This window comes from Chrysoperla carnea, chromosome 2 (assembly GCF_905475395.1).
Source record: "Chrysoperla carnea chromosome 2, inChrCarn1.1, whole genome shotgun sequence".
Lineage (NCBI taxonomy): Eukaryota > Metazoa > Arthropoda > Insecta > Neuroptera > Chrysopidae > Chrysoperla > Chrysoperla carnea.
Window position 1 is genome coordinate 23,861,132 of NC_058338.1, and position 18,595 is coordinate 23,879,726.

At 29.6% G+C, this 18,595-nt stretch overlaps 2 protein-coding genes and 1 non-coding gene across 3 annotated transcripts; 1 reads left to right on the forward strand and 2 right to left on the reverse strand.

The window, feature by feature from the left end:
- The first annotated feature begins 1,686 nt into the window (after positions 1-1,686).
- LOC123292575 (protein KIAA0100) lies at positions 1,687-14,094 on the forward strand. Its single transcript, XM_044873287.1, has 14 exons — positions 1,687-1,807; positions 1,864-1,990; positions 2,050-2,241; positions 3,902-4,144; positions 5,281-5,493; positions 5,982-6,396; positions 7,288-7,454; positions 7,641-8,258; positions 8,369-9,077; positions 9,143-9,343; positions 9,835-10,451; positions 10,872-12,428; positions 12,653-12,746; positions 13,622-14,094. Exons 1-14 carry the CDS (start codon positions 1,749-1,751, stop codon positions 14,092-14,094), a joined length of 5,685 nt encoding a protein of 1,894 aa, XP_044729222.1. The 5' UTR covers positions 1,687-1,748.
- Trnas-aga lies at positions 6,842-6,923 on the reverse strand. The gene has a single exon. It is a non-coding gene; the product is annotated as a tRNA-Ser (tRNA).
- A 1,272-nt stretch (positions 14,095-15,366) lies between the features above and the next one.
- Positions 15,367-15,866, reverse strand: LOC123294053 (RNA guanine-N7 methyltransferase activating subunit). The gene has a single exon (XM_044875122.1). It carries the CDS (start codon positions 15,780-15,782, stop codon positions 15,438-15,440), a length of 345 nt encoding a protein of 114 aa, XP_044731057.1. The 5' UTR covers positions 15,783-15,866; the 3' UTR covers positions 15,367-15,437.
- Positions 15,867-18,595: the final 2,729 nt, after the last annotated feature.

Here is an 18,595-nt window from a genome sequence, read left to right on the forward strand (position 1 = left end):
GGTTCGTATCCTGGTGCGGCTAACGTTTTTTACTTTTAAATTAAATGAATTTTTCCAAATGTTAAAAATTTTTCACTCTTTTTATAGTTTAAATTATCTATATAACCCGCCCTCTTGCTATAAATAATGTCAGTTATACATATATCATAAATCACTATTCTGTCAGGGGGTGGGAATTTAAATAATCATAAATAAATCATTTAAAATCATGTTCTCCTGTTACAAAATATTAAAAAATATGTACAAAAATGGCTTGGTTATGCTAAAATTTAAAACTTTTTAATAGGAGAACATGTTATATATTTATCCCACTTTTCGCACATATTCGCCTATTACAAATGTTAAAAAAATACTTATTTTGCTTGCTTTTTTGTTTGTACATGCAAAATTTTATTCTTGTTAAATGAAATTTAATACGATTTTGTAATAGGAGAACATATTATTTTACGAAAAAAAAATAAATTATGTGAGTCATACTTTCCTACTTATGTCATAAATCACCCTCCTGTCAGGGGGTGGGGATTAAAATAACATAAAATATACCTCGCTCTCTTACTCTGGCATAATAACTTTTTTAATTAAAATATATATTAGGGTATTGCTAGGTACGAACTGAGGTACTCTTTGCCGGAGGCGAGTGTGTTAACCACTACTCCATCTCTGACTTATAATAATAATCAATAATGTAATATAAATAACTTTTACTCATAATTTTTCAATAAACTTCCTATAATAGTAATGATTATAGTAATATTTTGTTACAAATATTACTATAATCATAGTAGGTTCTGTTTGATATTCCTGAAATCGATGTAAAGGATAAAAGATAAAGGTAGGTATATTATTGAATCATAACAATTAAATCAGAAAAATTGATACAAGCGATATTTTATTATATATATATTTGTACATATTTCACCTAAAACAAATATGAATGAATAATGGTTATTTTGTACAGTATAAAATCATATTTCGGGATAACGTTATCATTTTTTCTAAATTTGCAATTTTATCATTAAATTTTTTTAATCAGTTCTTTGTTAAGTTTTATTTTAGATTTTGTTGAACACGTTCCCTTAATACATATATACAAAACAATTAATGGATCTAAAGCCAATGTAATTTGGCCCCCCAAAAATTTCTTTTCGGATTCATTAATTATAATCTTTTTTAGTCTATTGCTTGTAGTTTGTTTTTCATTGTTGAACAATAAACGACGAAAAGCGTCTGCAATTGAATTAATGAAGAAAAAAAAAATTATTAATCAATGTGAAATATTTATAATCCAACAATTGCTAATAATAAACGAGCAATCAATAATTCCTGAAAAAGTGAAAATCAATTGTATGGGGAGCTTAATGACAAATAATTGTTCAATAAATAATAAATAAACAACGAACAAACAATTAATTTTAATGATCAAACAATGAAGAACAAACGACGAACAATGTATTAAAAAAGATTTATAATTAATTAGCCCAAAAATAATTCTGTAGGATTCATCAGATTTTTGATGTATGTAGCTCTAAAGCTTTACTAGATGTAAGATTAATAAAGCGACATCTTCAGTGATATGCCCGAAGCTATGACAAAAGTCGTCTGTAATCTATTTTCAATGTCTATGATTTTATAAAGAAAGTGACTATTTGCAAGTCTATGATTTTATTCTGTAAAGATGGCGCTGCTCAGTTTTTGAAATGTGACATTGACAGCTGTCATTTAAATTTTCATAATTACGTATTTGACTCATGGATATTTTTTCATATATATGTTTAATAGTTATATTAACTTGTTCTGTTATAATATGGTAAAATAAACATTTTCAAAACACATACAGTTCTTTAATTAATTTTTAATTTATAGGATAGTACCATTATTATTATCATGGATTTTTGCAATCAAATACCAAATAAAGTTAACTATTGGAATGATATCATTACCGTACTTGAAATTAAAAGACGTTCGCGTTACAAATAAAGGCGTATCATTGGTACCTTAATAACTGCTTAATATTTATTAAATTTGTAAATAATTATTTGTTTATTTTAGGATATTGATGAAATCGGCATAAGTAGTAGTCTTTTTAATTCTGATGTGACCAAATTATTAGCATTAATTTTTAAAGATGTTCGAATTAATCGTTTGGTACCATTATCGCGTAGAAATGAAGAAATTGTTCAACGTAAGGAGTTCAGTTTGGAACAGATTAGAATACCAAATATTTTATCATCGGTTCTTCAAGTACGTATGCAACTTAAACTTATACCTTTATGATAACACATCGCAAACTTTTTCAGTCGACATTCTGTTGCTTATATCTATGTTACAATAATAACTTGTTCGAATTTTCAAATACAATTCTATTACTAAATCGATCAAACTGCCGGCTAAACAAGTAAAATAAGCTTACAGCATTTTTAAAACTTAATTGTGTTAAAATAAAATTAATAGCTCCATTCAGTGTCAAATTTATCAATGGACTAAATGTTCTTGATAGATATCTTGCTAAAACAAATAAATAAATAAATTTTTTAGCATGTACAAACAAAGCAAGCAAAATAAGTATTTTTTTAACATTTGTAATAGGCGAATATGCTATAAAAAATGGGATAAATATATAACATGTTTTCCTGTTACAAAATTACAAATTTTGTTCTTAACGAGCGATTTTTTAATTTATTTAATATTTTGTAATAGGAGAATATGAGTGAGATAAACTATATAACATGTTTTCCTATTAAAAAGTTTTAAATTTTAGCATAACCAAGTCATTTTTGTACATATTTTGCAACAAGGGTACATGATTTTAAATGATTTATTTATGATTATTTAAAGTCCCACCCCCTGACAGAATAGTGATTTATGACATATGTATAACTGACATTATTTATAGCAAGAGGGCGGGTTATATAGATAATTTAAACTATAAAAAGAGTGGAAAATTTTTAACAGGAAAAATTCATTTAATTTAAAACTAAAAATGTTAACCGCACTCGGATACGAACCAACGTACTTTGGTGTCATAGGCAAGTGCTATACCCACCCAACCATCCGGCTTACTTATTACCATACTTACAACTTAATACTTACCTTTACTAAATAATTAATTAATTAATAATTTTGTTCTGAAAGAAAAATTAGGATAGAAAATTTAAAAAATAAAACAAAATTTAAAATATATAACGATTTTTATTTATTTATTACATTAATATTGTACACTTTCATAAAACAAATTTACAGAGATTCTTCTTATTAAATTTTTATAAAAAATGAGTAAAATTCTATCACTTTTATATAATAATAATACTAATAAGGGGTGTCCCAAGATTAACGTCTGATTCGAACTTCTTGTGTTAATTTTGGAACACTCCTTTATAAAACACAATATATACTTTCTTATAAATTCTACTAACTAAACCATAGAGATATGTAGATAGCGAACGCTATCCTGTAAGCGTATGGGCCTCAATATATGGGCCAAAACGTGAAAAAGTCATTTTTAGATTTAAGGTCAATCCGTAAGTGCACTGGAGTAGGAGTGCTATAAATTAAACGATATAGAAGTTATGAATATTTTACTCGTGCGGTGATAATTAAAACAGTCGCAACGAATAGACCAAACATAATATTTAAAATTCATCGGGGCATTAAAATTTTAAATTTTCACGAAAAAAGCTTTATAGTTTAAAGTTCTTAATAATGTACAAACTTGGTCCCTTTTTAAATTTGTGTTTTGTTTTCTAATATAGGATTACATACGTTTATATTCTATTAGTTTCATCTTTTATTTTTAACAGACAGATTTTTTTACATATATGTCTACGGATTTTTTGTATCATTTTGTATAATCTCCGTTTTTTTGTATAAACGAAATTTATTTCACTTAAATATTTATTTCTAGTTCACGTTATTGCAACTTGTAAATATTTCAATTGTATGGGCTGATTCGAATGGATGGTTAATTCATACCACTTCTACTGATTTCAAATTAGAGGGGCATTCAACACCGACATCTCGAGAAACAGTATTAAGTATAACTACATCACAAACGAAAACAAGAATACGCCGACGTTCATCGGAAAATATTGATTATGCTGAATTCAATTTTTCAATAACCGCAACAACAACAATACCAAATTTTTGTTCAGATAAATTTCATATTTTCATACAACGCCCTCGATGTATTTTAAATGAAAATTTCTTACAAATGGTTATTAAAAATAATAATGAATCAACACGTAATACTCATCATTCCAGTAATATTGTCGATATTAGAAATTTTATACCAAAGGTAATTAATTTAATATTTTTAAGCTTACGTATTTTTAAAATAATATGATAGGACTGCCAATATTTGACAGAAAAAAGATGATATTAAATTAGATAAATATGGGAAATGTGGTAAATTTAATGCCATCACAGGTATGACAAAACGCAGGGTCGTCTAAAAAATAGTTGTTCTTAGCTGAGTTTTTGCTGATAAAAGGTAGAGGTAAATTTCTATCAAAAGGATAATTTTTTTATAAAATAACAAAAGTTGTTTATTAATTTATAATAAATTAGACGACCCGTGCGGAATTCCACAGTGCGATACCCGTGGCTAAAGACAGGTTAGAGATATATAAATGATATAAAATTATATCTTAATAACCAAATCGGTGCGGTACATTTTTGGAATGTGGGTCTAGTTTTCGTCATTAGCCAGCACGATAAGCTCTAAAATGATGGATAAATCATGGAATTTTATAAAGGAATAAGGAAGATCTCGCGGAGCCACAGAAAACGGGCTAGAGAAATAATATATAGAAAAGCGTTGCAATATAAATTTTCTCTTACCTGTTACAAACAGCTATAGCCCTGCGTTATGTAAAATTTGTGACTACATAGAATTGCAGATTTGATTCTGCCATTTAATTTTTTCGGTTAAAATCGCCCGATTTATTATGAGAAAAGACGTTCTTACTATTAAAAATATCGACTCGTGTTTTTTGTTAAGCGATAAAGACTAGCTGTGAAAAGAAAACTTTCACTGTTCGTGTTGGATGCGTAACGAAAATCACATGTCGATAATTGGATATAGAATATATTATCGTGAAAAACTCGACAGTATATTTATCAAAAATTAATAAAATTTTCGGGATCGGAAAATGTTTTTACTATCTATCAGCGAATTTTTTAAGATAATACGATCGAATACATTTTTTTTAACTTAATTGGGGAAACTAAAATAAAATAATACTTGCCAAAACTTAAAATGTTAACATGAATTTCTTTTTTTAGAATTTTGTGCTATCCATCGAAGATACTGAAATAATAACAAATTTTTCTGAGGATAGTGTAATAACATCATCATTTAAAAGTTGTAAAATAAATGCTCGTCGAATACAAGAAACAACACTTTCTTTTTATTTGGCATTTAAGTTAGACGACATGAAAATCATGTCCACTGACACCAAATTATTTTTTCTAAAAAATATTTCACTAGATGCAAAAGTAAGTAAATCTACTAATATTTATTAACTTAAAAAAGTATCGTTTTATCATTGTAATTGCCTTGATAAGTAAGACGAAGGTAGTCTCAGAGTAGGAGTAGGAGTAGGAGTAAACTTTCTATGGTTGAGGTAGTGTATTCCTTTTGCAAGGTTTTTACAGGAATACTCAGTGAACAGTATGAAATTATGATGAAACTACATAGTTTTCAATCAAAACTCATATTTTTAATACAGTTCATTGGTCATTTCAAAATCTATGCTTAGTCACTTGTATTTCAGCCTCAGCCTAAGATTAAAATCTAACTCGACTTTGATCTTGGCTAGATCACTCTGAATCACTCTGAATAAATGCATTGCCTCGTTTAGTTCGTTTCTTTATTTATAAATCATCTTTAATTTCAGCTTCAAAAAGATATCGTAAATATTTATATTGTATTGAATACAGTACATGTTGTATTAACAAAAAATCAATGGCCAAATTTATCAATAAAAAAAGAAAAATCGTTTAAATCCAACAACGATAATATATTAAATAAATGGAATATCGAATGTTGTTTAGAATTATGGTCAATATCCGGTAGAGTTGATAATAATTCAATGATGTCATGTGGACATTCCAAAATTGTTGTACAACGTTCAATTGAACAATGGAATGCTGAATTATTATTGGAATCATTAGGATGGACATTAGTTGGATTATCATCATTAAATCGAAAAAATCATGTTATTGGTACACCATTATATTTAGCAGTTGCATTGATAAAAATATGTCATTTAAAAAATAATGCTAAAATTGATGCTATGCTGGATGTTTTACGAATTGAATGGAACGATCATTTAGTTGAAATGTTACAAAAATATCAAACGAATCAAGTAAAACAATTAACAGCATCAAATGATGAAAGTGAAATGAATATTATTCCAAAAATGTTTTTAATCAATTTGGATTTATCTAATTTTAATTTATTTTTTCATTTACAAAATACGGGTAAGTGTTAAATAGAATATTTTATAAAATTATGTAATTAAAAATTTCATGGATTAAATGTCTAAAATCTTAACTTTTAAAGACGAATTCGGTTTTCAATTTTAATGTTCTGTATAGGGTCAAAAAAACCAAAAATGGCAATTGAACACAAAATTTTTCGTAATATTGACAAAAAAACATTCGCTTAACCAAGAGTTCTTAAAATATTTTTGCAGCAGTCGAAGAATTTAATCCGACACTACAAAGGAAACTTCATTTAAGCGCTTTAACCTCGACCATCGGCCACGACTACTAATGATAACAATATATTCACAACCAAACGCTGAAGCAAAAAAGAAATATTCATAAAAATTTTATTAACCGCAGTCGGTAGGATTCGAACCTACGCTCCCAGAGGGAATCTGATTTCTAGTCAGACGCCTTAACCACTCGGCCACGACTGCTTATATTAAAAAAATGTATTCACGATGGAATTTTAAAATAAACAATTTAACTTAGTCGGCAGGAATCGAATTCCTTTTCCCATAAATATCTTTTGTTACGTAAATTTTGTGTATGGTAGTGCCAGATTTAGAAATTTGCTATCAGTAGTTGTTTGAAAATTGTCGTACCCGACGTATGAGCCCTATCGTGAGGCCCGTTTCCCACAAGTACTTGCTTAATAATTTATCAACTTCGAGTTTTAAACAACTGGGGCAAAATAGACACGCTGTAGACCTCTGAATTACGCTATGTACGCTCCACCCGCGTTGTCTACATCCCCGAAATTATATTCCAACATTAATGCCATAAAACTTTTTGTCAAAGGCCAATATATGCATTTATTTGCAGCTAATGTTGCTGTTCGATTGGATTCTCTCTTATTGGAGGGTAATGAATTCAAATTTAAAATGCAAATGGTAGGATTTAAAATGGTAGATATGAATTTAGACATATCTGAATTTTTATGCTGTCGTTCTAAGGATATGTCACAGGTAAATAATTTTTCTATCATTTGGATAAGTAGAAATGCTCTTATGATCTTCAATCCCTTAAAAATTGAAAAAAAATTTGTCTCCATTCTAATCATTAGGGACTCTTCATAAACTGCATTATGAATGTGAGCTCTAACTAAAAGTTGATTAACATTTCCTGAGATATTATTCTTAATTTGCTTTTAGGAATGTTTAGGCTTCATTAAATCCCAAGTTGACATTCAAATTCACGAGAGAAGAATAAACGAATGGAATTTAAATGTTTTTAATAATATGGAGATACATTGGAGTCATGAATTACACATGAAATTATTAACGATATTTCGTAGTTTTAAACATTCGAGAAAGCCTAGTTCTGATGTTAATCAATCGAAAATAATCAAGTGGACTGCTCAATTTGGTAAATTAAATGTTTTTGCTATACTTGGGAAACATACATTACAAATCGATATAACGCATGCATTGATTGGAGGATCAAAATTGGAACTTGATTTTGCATTAACAAAAATTATTATTGATAATGTTTTAATGGGTGTTGGCACTGCTTTAAAATTATCACAAAGTGATTGCCATCCTGAATTGAGAGAAGAGCGTGAAGAAGCCGAAGATTTGGAAACTTTAAACAACAATGCATGGATATTTAATTTAGAGTTATTGGAAATTAGATTTCCTTATGTACATCAATTTTATGATGCGATTCAAAACGAATTAATAACTACTGTCAAATGGTTAAAAATTGTTCACGATAAAAAAAAAGTACCATTTACAGCAGATTCACCGTTACCGAGGGATTTATTAATTAAGGTTGGTACGAATTTTAAGTGAATTTATATCAAAAGATTGTTTTGTTCGATTTTTTTATTGGTTCGTTAGTTCGGCTGTTTAATAAATGATATTTATAAAACTTTTTTCAGATTAACAAATGCTTATTCGAAATGAGTGATGATCCATTTGAAGTTAAATTACGTGATAATTACGAGCTATTGGTTGATGAATATAAAGAAAGTTTAAAAAGGCAACAAATGTTAGATAAGAAAATAACAGAATTACGTTCAACTCATTTACTTTTACCAGCAGGAAAGGTCGATGACTTGTATGCAAATCTTCGAAAAAAGAATGCTGAAATATATATTCAACGATCAAAACAAATAACAGGCACAAATCCGCAACGTACTCGATTACTAGCATGGGAACTTCAAGGTTTATCAATTATTGCTTTAGCAGATAAATCATATCATGGCAAAGATTTAGTATTGGAAACTATGCAAAAGTTGGATCCGAATAGTCCATTTCCAGCAGAAGGTTTAGTTTGTTCGACATTATGGTGTCGTGTTATTTCGGTTTATTTAAATCAAAGTGCGGTTAGCTTGCGTGATTTTCCACAAAAGTTCTTAGAATGTCGTGGATTGCATTTATGGGGTTGTTTGGTTGGAGCAGAAGCAGCACCCACGGCACGATCTATACGTCATGTTGTAGTACAATTACCAAAACCTTGGGGTTCAATGACAGTAGAACGAAGTATGACACAATTGAAATTTTATCATGATTTAAACTTAAAAATGGAACATTACAGCTATGCATTTGGACCATGTTGGGAGCCAGTTTTAGCGCAGTGTAATTTAAGTAAGTTTTTAAATTTTACCATCAAAGCGAAGCTATTATGCTTAATATTTATAAATTATATCAAGGTTTGGAACAAATTTTCGCACCATCAAGAGATCCATCAGCACCACTACCATTTTGGGATAAATGTCGTTTACTTTTCCATGGCCGTCTAACGATGGTGGTACAATATATGACAGTATTATTACATGCATCTTTAGATCCATATAATACTACAGAAGAAATGCAAATAACATGGAATGAATTAGCTTTAGATTGGGTCGATGGTAAGCATTTATAACTTTATGATTTATTAAAAGCCTGAGTAAGTCCAAAATTATTTTTCAATAGTTGTTAAAAAAATTTGTATTAACAACTTTTGAAGTTCGTTATATTTTCTTTATTATTATTATTATTATTATTGTGCCCTTAAATTGCAGTTTTGAAATATTTTTTTCTTCATTTCGAAACTTTCCTAAAATTAGGTAGGTTGATTCTAAATTATCGTACAAAAAATCCTTATTAAAATAATAATTAATAAGTAATATCAAACCTCTGGTGGAAAATTTAGATTTTTTAATAATTATGTCATGAAAACAAGGAATATTATAAAATTTAGATTAGGAAAAATATTTGCTACGTTATAAAGACCTTATAGGAAGGCCTATAGATGTATATTTTGCCAACTTTCCATCACTTCTACCACTTTAACACTTATTGTATTTATTACCTCCTACGATAAAATTAACATATTCATTATCTTTCCGCATGTTTTCAGGAAAAATAAAAATGAATGGTGATTTAGATGTGTATGTTAGAACAGCATCAAAATACGATGATTGTCGATTGTTACACCTTCCAAATGTAAAATTGACACTAAAATTAGACTGGGTGTGTCTTGCTGATCCAAATGATCATCATGCAGTTATACCATGTGCACCCGATAAATTACCTGAATATTCTAGCAATCAAGTACATGATTCATATCGGGCATTTCGTTCACAAAACGTTGACATGAATATGCATTTAGAAGCTAAAGGAAAAACTACGGATATATCACTATTATTATTGTATGGTAGTACGTTACGATGGTTTGAAAATTTAAAATTTATTTTATCTGGAGTTACACGACCAACACGGCGTGGTGTTATCTTTGGTACGACAAAACCACGACGAAAACCACTATCTAGACATTACCGGCGTGTTGGTATTTTATTATCGTTACATCGATTTCAAGTTAGTTATTGGATGTCGTTTACAATGCAAAATGGATGTGAAATTATTGGTAATCGAGTTGTTTGTAGTGCTGAGCATAATTTAACATTGACACCTTTTAATGATAATCTTAAGCGACGTGCCAGAGCTATGTGGTCAATTACTTATATGAATTGTGAGGTTAGTAAAACAAATTAAATCTCAGACATTACAGAAATTGGATGTATCTAACATCACTGACGGTTCCATTATCCGATGAGAAAACGAGATTTTCACCCTCATATCAATTTGCCTGCTTAGCCGTCTACCACAATCTAGGACTTCTTTTAAAACCCATATTTAAAACACTTTTGCTGCAGCAGCGCCATGCTTTCGCTGCTTTTTGATGGACACTTTTTATATACAGAAATGGACCTCCTTATCACTACCATTCCTATTTTCGAGTGGTAAGCTAGAAAATTTAAAAAAAAATTCTCAAGCTTATCATATGATATTTGCTAAATTTACTTAGACTATTTTAGAAATCTTTGATTTTATCGAAGTGCCCTAGTTAATGGCATATATAGTGACTTTTTTGTTAACTTTTATTTCTTATCTCAGGTAACCGAAACTCAGATTTGGTTGAAGAGTGCGCTGCAATCGGAGGATTACCAAGAAGAACTCCCACCGTCTGTAGAAAAATATTATTGTTTGTCTGTTGGTAGAGTATCTTATGGACGTGAAACTCCATACGCTGATAGTAAAGATACGCCAACTCATCGTTTAGTTGTACATGATTTAAAAGGAGCATGGACTAAAAACAATCGTGATATAGCATTTGCATTATTTGATGCGTATATTAAATCACAACAATTACGTAAAAATTTATCAGCGGATGCTCTAAAAGTGGCAACTCATCAACGCAATGAAAAATTAGAAGATACTACTATTGATAATATGGAATCGATGAGTTCGTCGGATGGCACAACTGGTCATCAACAATCACCAGCATCTATGTTACAACAATTAATTGCTGAAGCAGATCATAAAGCCGTCGTATTTAGTGATGATCAAAGCCCTTCTGGTCGTCAAACACGTCTTCAAGGCTACCAAGCTTGTCAACTCGACGATGTTTTACATAAGAATTGGTTAATAGCACTTGTTAATTCTCAAGTCGTACTTCGAGGCTGCTCTACAAAAGGTTATGTTATTTTAAGCGCAGCAAAAGCTGAAATTTTACAACGAATTCATGAACCAGAATCTAAAAAAACTTGGGTTGGATCATTAGAGTGTTTGCAATATTTTGCAACAGTTGGAGCTGATGATGAGGATATTATGTGGTTACCTGTAGAATATATTCAAGAAAGATGTGGCCCTGGAGCAGGTCCAGCTGCAGTTGTTGGTAGTGGTCGAGCTGCAGGTGGGGTTGTAAGTGAAGTTGTTGGCGCATCTGGACGACAAATACAAAGAATTGTATCAAGATGCCGATGTGAATTCTTTTATGTTAGTTATGGTTCTTTAGAGCCTACGGGTCCATCATCAGATGCATTTACATTAATGCATCACGATTTGGATGTTTGCACAAATTCCCTGCAATATGCTATGCTATTGGACATAGTCAATAGTTTACTCTTATGGACAGAGCCAAATAGAAAAGAAGCTGCTGCTCGTTTAGCACGTTTAAGATTTCAATTACAACTTCGCAGTGATCGATCAATTCGTGTACCAGTACAAAAATTGCAAACGCAAGTAAGAGGTTTATTGGGTGCTCTTAGGCAGTTAGAACGTGATGCATACTTAGCGGGATCATCACCAGGTGTAGCAACACGTTTAAGCGAACAATTAACCGAATTAAAAACTGAATTAAGTGCACGATCTGAGGAATTAGATATGCTTTTAGCTATTCATCGTGGTAGTGCACCACATACGACCGTAAGGGCACATGAAATATACTTTAAACATGCCCAATGGCGTTTAACTGAAGCTGATGGGCAATTGGGTATAGCTGATTTAGTATTAAGTAATTTTTTGTATACGAAAAATGCCACTGGAGATGATTCTGTGGAACATTTATTGGAGTTGGGATATATACACATGACTAATCTTTTACCTAATCAAGTTTATACCGAAGTATTGTCACCAACAGAAATTCAACGAGACATGCCTGTTGATCACAAGGTAAATAGAAACATTTTTGTTATTTTTTTTTTCTTAGTAGTAAAAATCTTGGGCTTAGAAGAGAGAGAATTTATTAAATTTGAAGAATTAAATTTGAGCGCATATTTATACACATACATGTGTATACACATTCTCTCTTATTCGATCTCATTTTAGTTTGAACGATCTATAAACTGAATTATTAAAAAAATTTATTTCTCTATTAACAAAAATTTATTTTCTAGCATGTACTTAGAATATTTTGTCGAGAACGTCCACCTGTAGGAGGAATATCGGTCAAAGAACACTTCGAAATTAACGTTGTACCGATAACAATTGGTAAATATATTTTTTTAAATTTTGAATGTCCGATCAGTTTGGTCTTTTACACCTTTTTTTTTTAAATGTGTAGCTTGTTGGAGATTTATCCAACTCCAATGAAGTACTGTTGATAAAGAAATTTTTGCATTTACGTAGCATGTGAATTTCAACCTCTTTCTTTTCATGATAAAAATCTGCGAAGATCCCCATCTGTTAGAATATTTTCCCAATAATCTTTCGGACTCACTTGATTATTAGACTAAATTTGTAACAGTCGAGGGTTGTCAATGAATTTTTCGAGGAACTAATCCATATGATACACACTAACGCAGTAAAACTAGTTCAATCTTTCGTGAAGAGGAATAAGGTAGCATACACGTTGGCATGTTGAGAGATCGTACCAAATGCTCCTCTCGTCTGAGTCTGGAATTTCCCTAAAGAGATGCTCTATGATGACTCGAATCAAGGAATGGTTAGGGCCGCGGAAAACACACGACAGGCTAATCATTGACAAATCATTTGTATTCGGTTAAAAGTAACAAAGATACAATTGATAGCTGATGTTTTGGTTGGAAATCACATGTAGGACTTGTATGGAGGAATACGAAACCTCTACTTATGATATTTATCTTTTAAAGCCTATAGGAAGTAAGGTACAAAATAATTGGTCCAAAATCTGGAGCCCATCGATCTTGAAAGAAGTTTTAGTCTAAAAGCTTTGAACTTTGCATGTTACTTTCTTGATTGAATAATGTAGCTTCTTGCTTCTGATAGGAACTTCCACCAAAAAATCCCTGTCTCGAGGGCACATTGCATCCAAAAAACGTAGGAAATATTCAATATGTAGTTAATTGATATTGGCTAATGATTAATCTTTATACTTAATAAAACAGGTCTAACGAAGAAATTTTATAACACATTATTGAAGTTTTGTTTTCCTGAACGTGACGATCCAGATTCAATGCAATCAAAGGTATCCAAAGATACCAGTTTTTATGTTCGTATTGATCAGAAAGATGATGTGGAAAAAATGAAAGAACGTGCTGAGAAGAATAAACTATTTATCTACATAAAAATACCAGAAGTACCCGTTCGCGTTAGCTATAAAGGGAATAAAGAGAAAAATATTGAAGATGTACGTGATTTTTCATTAGTAATACCGACATTAGAATATCATAATGTGACATGGACATGGCTAGATTTATTACTTGCTATGAAATCAGATACACGCAAAGTGATTTTATCACAAGCGATAAAACAAAAGTTACAGATACATAGAAGTCGTGGTAATTCCGTAGACAATAATGCACCATTAGAAGAAGATAAAGCACGAATGTTGTTAGGAAAACTTTCCTTGCAGAAATAACTTTTTTAGTATTATATATTATATTATTTATATTTATTGAAATTTATACTTTTAGCTTTATACTAATATATAAAGAATATTTATTTAATTAAGAACGCTGTCTTTTTAAAATAATCCTTAAATACATTCTGAAAAATTATTTTTTACAATTAGATTATGGTGAAAACAATTAATGAATGTAAATCAACCCAAAAAAGAAGATTTTGTGATTAATATAATAGGGTATTATCGTTAGTCAAAAGTAAATCATGAAATTTGAAAAAAGTTAAAATTTATGTAAAAATATACTTCAATATTCTGATTTCGAGTCATAAAAGCATACTTTATCTGACCATAAATTCTATTTTCATGCAGTGCTATAATAAAAGTAGAGCTTCGAAAATTGGGACTCAAATTACTCGGAAAAGGCTCTTTTGGTATTTTGGGTAAATACAGTGTGTCCCCGGATAGAGGTAACTACACGTCTTGTAAATTTTCTTATTTTGTATTTTAAGAAAAAAAGTTATTCTTTATAAGAAGTTTTGCTTATTATGAAAAGTATGTAGGAATATTTAAAACTCCTAAATAATGTACAGGGTAGCCAAAAATTTGGTATCACTATTTTTTTTTATTTTTGGGTAAACTACCCTTTTTTTTTTAAAATTGACAAAATGTTACTAAAAAAAATTACTCGAAATTAACAATTATGACTCTATACAAAATATCAAGAAGATCTTTCCAACTTTGACAATTTCATTCTTATTGAATGTTTATCCGAGAAAATAAATTTTCTTTTTAATTTTCTAAGCTAGTCCACAAAAAATTACACTCTCAGATAGTACATGTTAATTGATTTATTATTATTTTCTTTCTTACGTTTTTTTACAATTAGAGCTTTTGTTCAAATAAAAAATGATACTATAATTATATACTATAAGTACACGGATAAATGATACTATAAGTACACGGATCTTCTTGATATTTTGTATAAGTCATATTGAGTCATAATTTTTAATTGCGAGTGACTTTCTTAGTAACATTTCGCCAACTTATAAAAAAGAAGAGTAGTTTACCAAAAATAAAAATAGTGATTGTAAATTTTTGACTACCCTGTACATTATTAAGAAATTTTAAATATTCCTACATACATTTCAGAATAAGCAAAACTTCTTATAAAGGAATACTTTTTCTTAAAATGCAAAATAAGGAAATTTACAAGTATAGTTACCTCTATCCGGGGACACGCTATATATCTGCTTTCTACAATCCATACATCTAACTAATAACAAATAATTGTCTTATTCAAAAATTATGTATTGATATAAATATAAAAAGACATTGATTTTAAACATCATTAAACATACTTAATAATAAGTTCTTTGTCGTTTGTTTGAATAGTTTTGATTGTTGCTTTCATTATAATGTGGTCTATCATATCTATTCTCATTTCTGCTATGACCGCCATAATTTCCTTCATCATCTCTTGTATGTCGACCTCGAAAATTTCTATTGCGGTTATGATTGTAATTGTTAAAATTTCCACGGCGTGATGTCCAATTTTCAATAATTGGTGGTGGTGGTAAGTTACGTTCAAAAATACTTTGATATTCTGGATCTGAACTTGTATAACGATTCGAAAATTCTAAGTCACATTCTTGTAGAAATGCTTCTTGTTCTTTCGTTAATTTTAAAAGTTTTTCGTGCGTCATAATTAAAACCACAATCTTCTAAAATCTTCACAAATTGTAAATGTCAATTATTTATTATGTTTGACAGTTGATATATTCACAGACCTAAATACATAAATAGACTGATGATTTCTAGACCCATAAACGTAAAGCACTGTGGTTCTACTAGAACTAGACATTACGTTAGAGTATATTGAAATAAAATATTCGTTTCCTGTGTAAAATTCAAAGCCTTACGGCTTCGTTTGTCTTTCTGTAAAAAATATCTCTGTACTTTAAAATCAGCATATGTACAATGATACTGTAGATTTTAAAGTTAAAAAAAAATAAATATATTTGTTATTCTTATAACGAACAATTTAATTTGATACATAAATTTATACACTCAACAAGGTCCATATCAATGTTTTGTCAAAGGCCGCATAAAATAATTTTCGTGAATATCTTCCTAACGGCCACTTTACACACACATGGGAGGTGAATAGACCTTTTACACATTTTTTTTTCCTTTTTTTTAAATGAAAGTAAATGTCTTGATAAATATTCTAATTTTTTCCCCGATTTTTTTGGAGCCATATGTCCGAGAAAACAGACAATGAAAATCATTAAAATTCAAATTGACGAAAACGATCCGGAAACACACGAAGTTACATGAAGGTTGGTATGACGTAATTTAAAGTTAATAATAATGATATATTAATACGCCTGTTGACACTGTTTTATTGTCATTGTTTGTCGGATTGACGTAACAGATCACGTGTGCGATGGAGCCAAAAAAATCGTTTAAAATTATTTCAAATATTGTGACTTTTTTACAATTTTTTTCATAGTGTTTTTATTGATAAAAATGCGTACTTTTCGAGTTACAGGCTCTACTCGACCTATATTTTCATAAAAAATTATCAAAAAACATTTCTGTGGACTTGTAACTATTAGACCAAGGCCAACTGAGCATTGGAACCTATTTTAAAATTCAGGACTATTTGTGATATTATTTTGAAAAAATGATGTCCCGCATCAAATTTTTTAGTTTAGTCAAACGTGACTTATATAGATTAAAACAAAACAAAATTCTAATTTTTTCGTTGAAATATCCAAACCACGGACTTAATCAGCATTTTTTCCGATCGATCGATCAATTGAAGTTTTTAAATTTTAGGCTGTAATTGAATTTACTGTAACTATGATTACATGATGAACTGGATGTAAATATTAACATGTCAAAAATTCGGCTTCTTTTATTACGATGAAAATAAGATCACAAAATTGAAAAAAAAAATGTACCTACTTAGAAGTTGATTAAAATATAGTTTTTTAACATTATTCAATACTCTGATTTGGGGGGAATGAATAATCCAATCTAAAAATATAAAAATAATTTTGAATTCTGCGCAAAATTTAAAGTAAATATTTGAAGTATGGACAAATCTTGGACTCTGATTGGGGTAGTTGCCGTACTTATTATAGCGGCAGCCTATGCTTATTATACACATCGTGGTGCAACAATCGGATCGCAGGGTCGTCCAGATCAAGCTAACAATATGGGATAAGCAACAGGTTAGCCAAATCATTAATCTTTTGGTATACCAAATTTTTTATCGTTTTACAGTATCCATCTGAATATTTCTTCAATCAAACGGGTAACGTTCCTAGAAAAACTTATGCGAGTTTTTCTGCTTTTTTCGAGGATGACCTAGAATATTCTTCAACTTTCACGTTAATTAAAAATCAACTCATGTTCATAAATGATAAACGATACAAAAAATTTTTTAATTTAATAATAATATTCAATTATATGCTAGGTCAAAATTTTTATCAAACTGTTATTTCTTAAAAAGTAAGACAAAAGTCTCCAAGCTCGCAAAGCTAAAGACTTCCCTAGTTTTCGACATATTTTATCTAAAATGCTACATTTAAAACTTACACGATATTTTTGAAATTACGACTTTTCAGAAACAAAATTTGGAAATCAATTAGCTATAAAAATCTAGCATAAAAATTCCTACTTTTGATTTCGGATTCTAAAAGATAAATTCAATCGAAATCCAAACGCTAGGTCTCTACAGAAAATACCATTTAAGGAACCCTGAATAAGTCTTGCATTACTCTGGCAAATAATTTGCAGTTTTGGTTAAGGTATTATAATCGATTCTTCTCGTAATCTTTATTTTCAATGTTAATTAATTTAATTTTATTCAAATTATTTTTTTTTTCAAACAGATATTCAAAAACTAAAAAGAGAAAAATTTAATCGTCCATTGCAGTTGAACTCATAATATTATTACAGAAATCTTAGACATTTATGATTATATTTTGAAATCTTGTTTTGATTTATAAATTTGTATCATAATTAAATAAAAATGGTTTCACAGTACATAAAATATCATACATATTCTGACTCACATTACTGATCGATTTACCTCCGATAAAATTTGAGACTCTCTGTTTATAGACAAACCGAAATGCAACTCTTAGCTAGTCTGTAGTTTTGAGTATCAGTGCTACAAGTTGTCCATTTTTAAAGATAAAAAAGTAATAAAAAAACTAAATAAAAGGAGTTCCAAATAACTGCAGATAAAAGAACGCCAGAAATTCTACATCGAAAAGATCTTTTGTAGTTTTTGGATCCGAAATAACAATAACAAAACACATGTTCGTTAATATGACTAGACTACAAAAAGAACATCTAAGTGTTATTATTTTTCTTTTATAATTCCATCCATGCAAAATTACTTGAGAAACAAAAAAAGAAACTGGCTAATTTACTTGGTAAGAAAATAATAATGAATCAATTAAATGATTATGTACCTATTCATTAGCCCTGGAAGTAAGTT

What these genes read in the sequence shown, in the direction of transcription:
- LOC123292575 (XM_044873287.1), top strand. Translation starts at nt 1,749, where the DNA reads ATGGATATTTTTTCATATATATGTTTAATAGTTATATTAACTTGTTCT. An exon ending in CAAATAAAGGCGTATCATTG is followed by an intron (nt 1,991 to 2,049) that starts GTACCTTAATAA and finishes TGTTTATTTTAG; the next exon opens with GATATTGATGAAATCGGCAT. An exon ending in ACATGCCTGTTGATCACAAG is followed by an intron (nt 12,429 to 12,652) that starts GTAAATAGAAAC and finishes TTTATTTTCTAG; the next exon opens with CATGTACTTAGAATATTTTG.
- LOC123294053 (XM_044875122.1), bottom strand. Translation starts at nt 15,782, where the DNA reads ATGACGCACGAAAAACTTTTAAAATTAACGAAAGAACAAGAAGCATTT.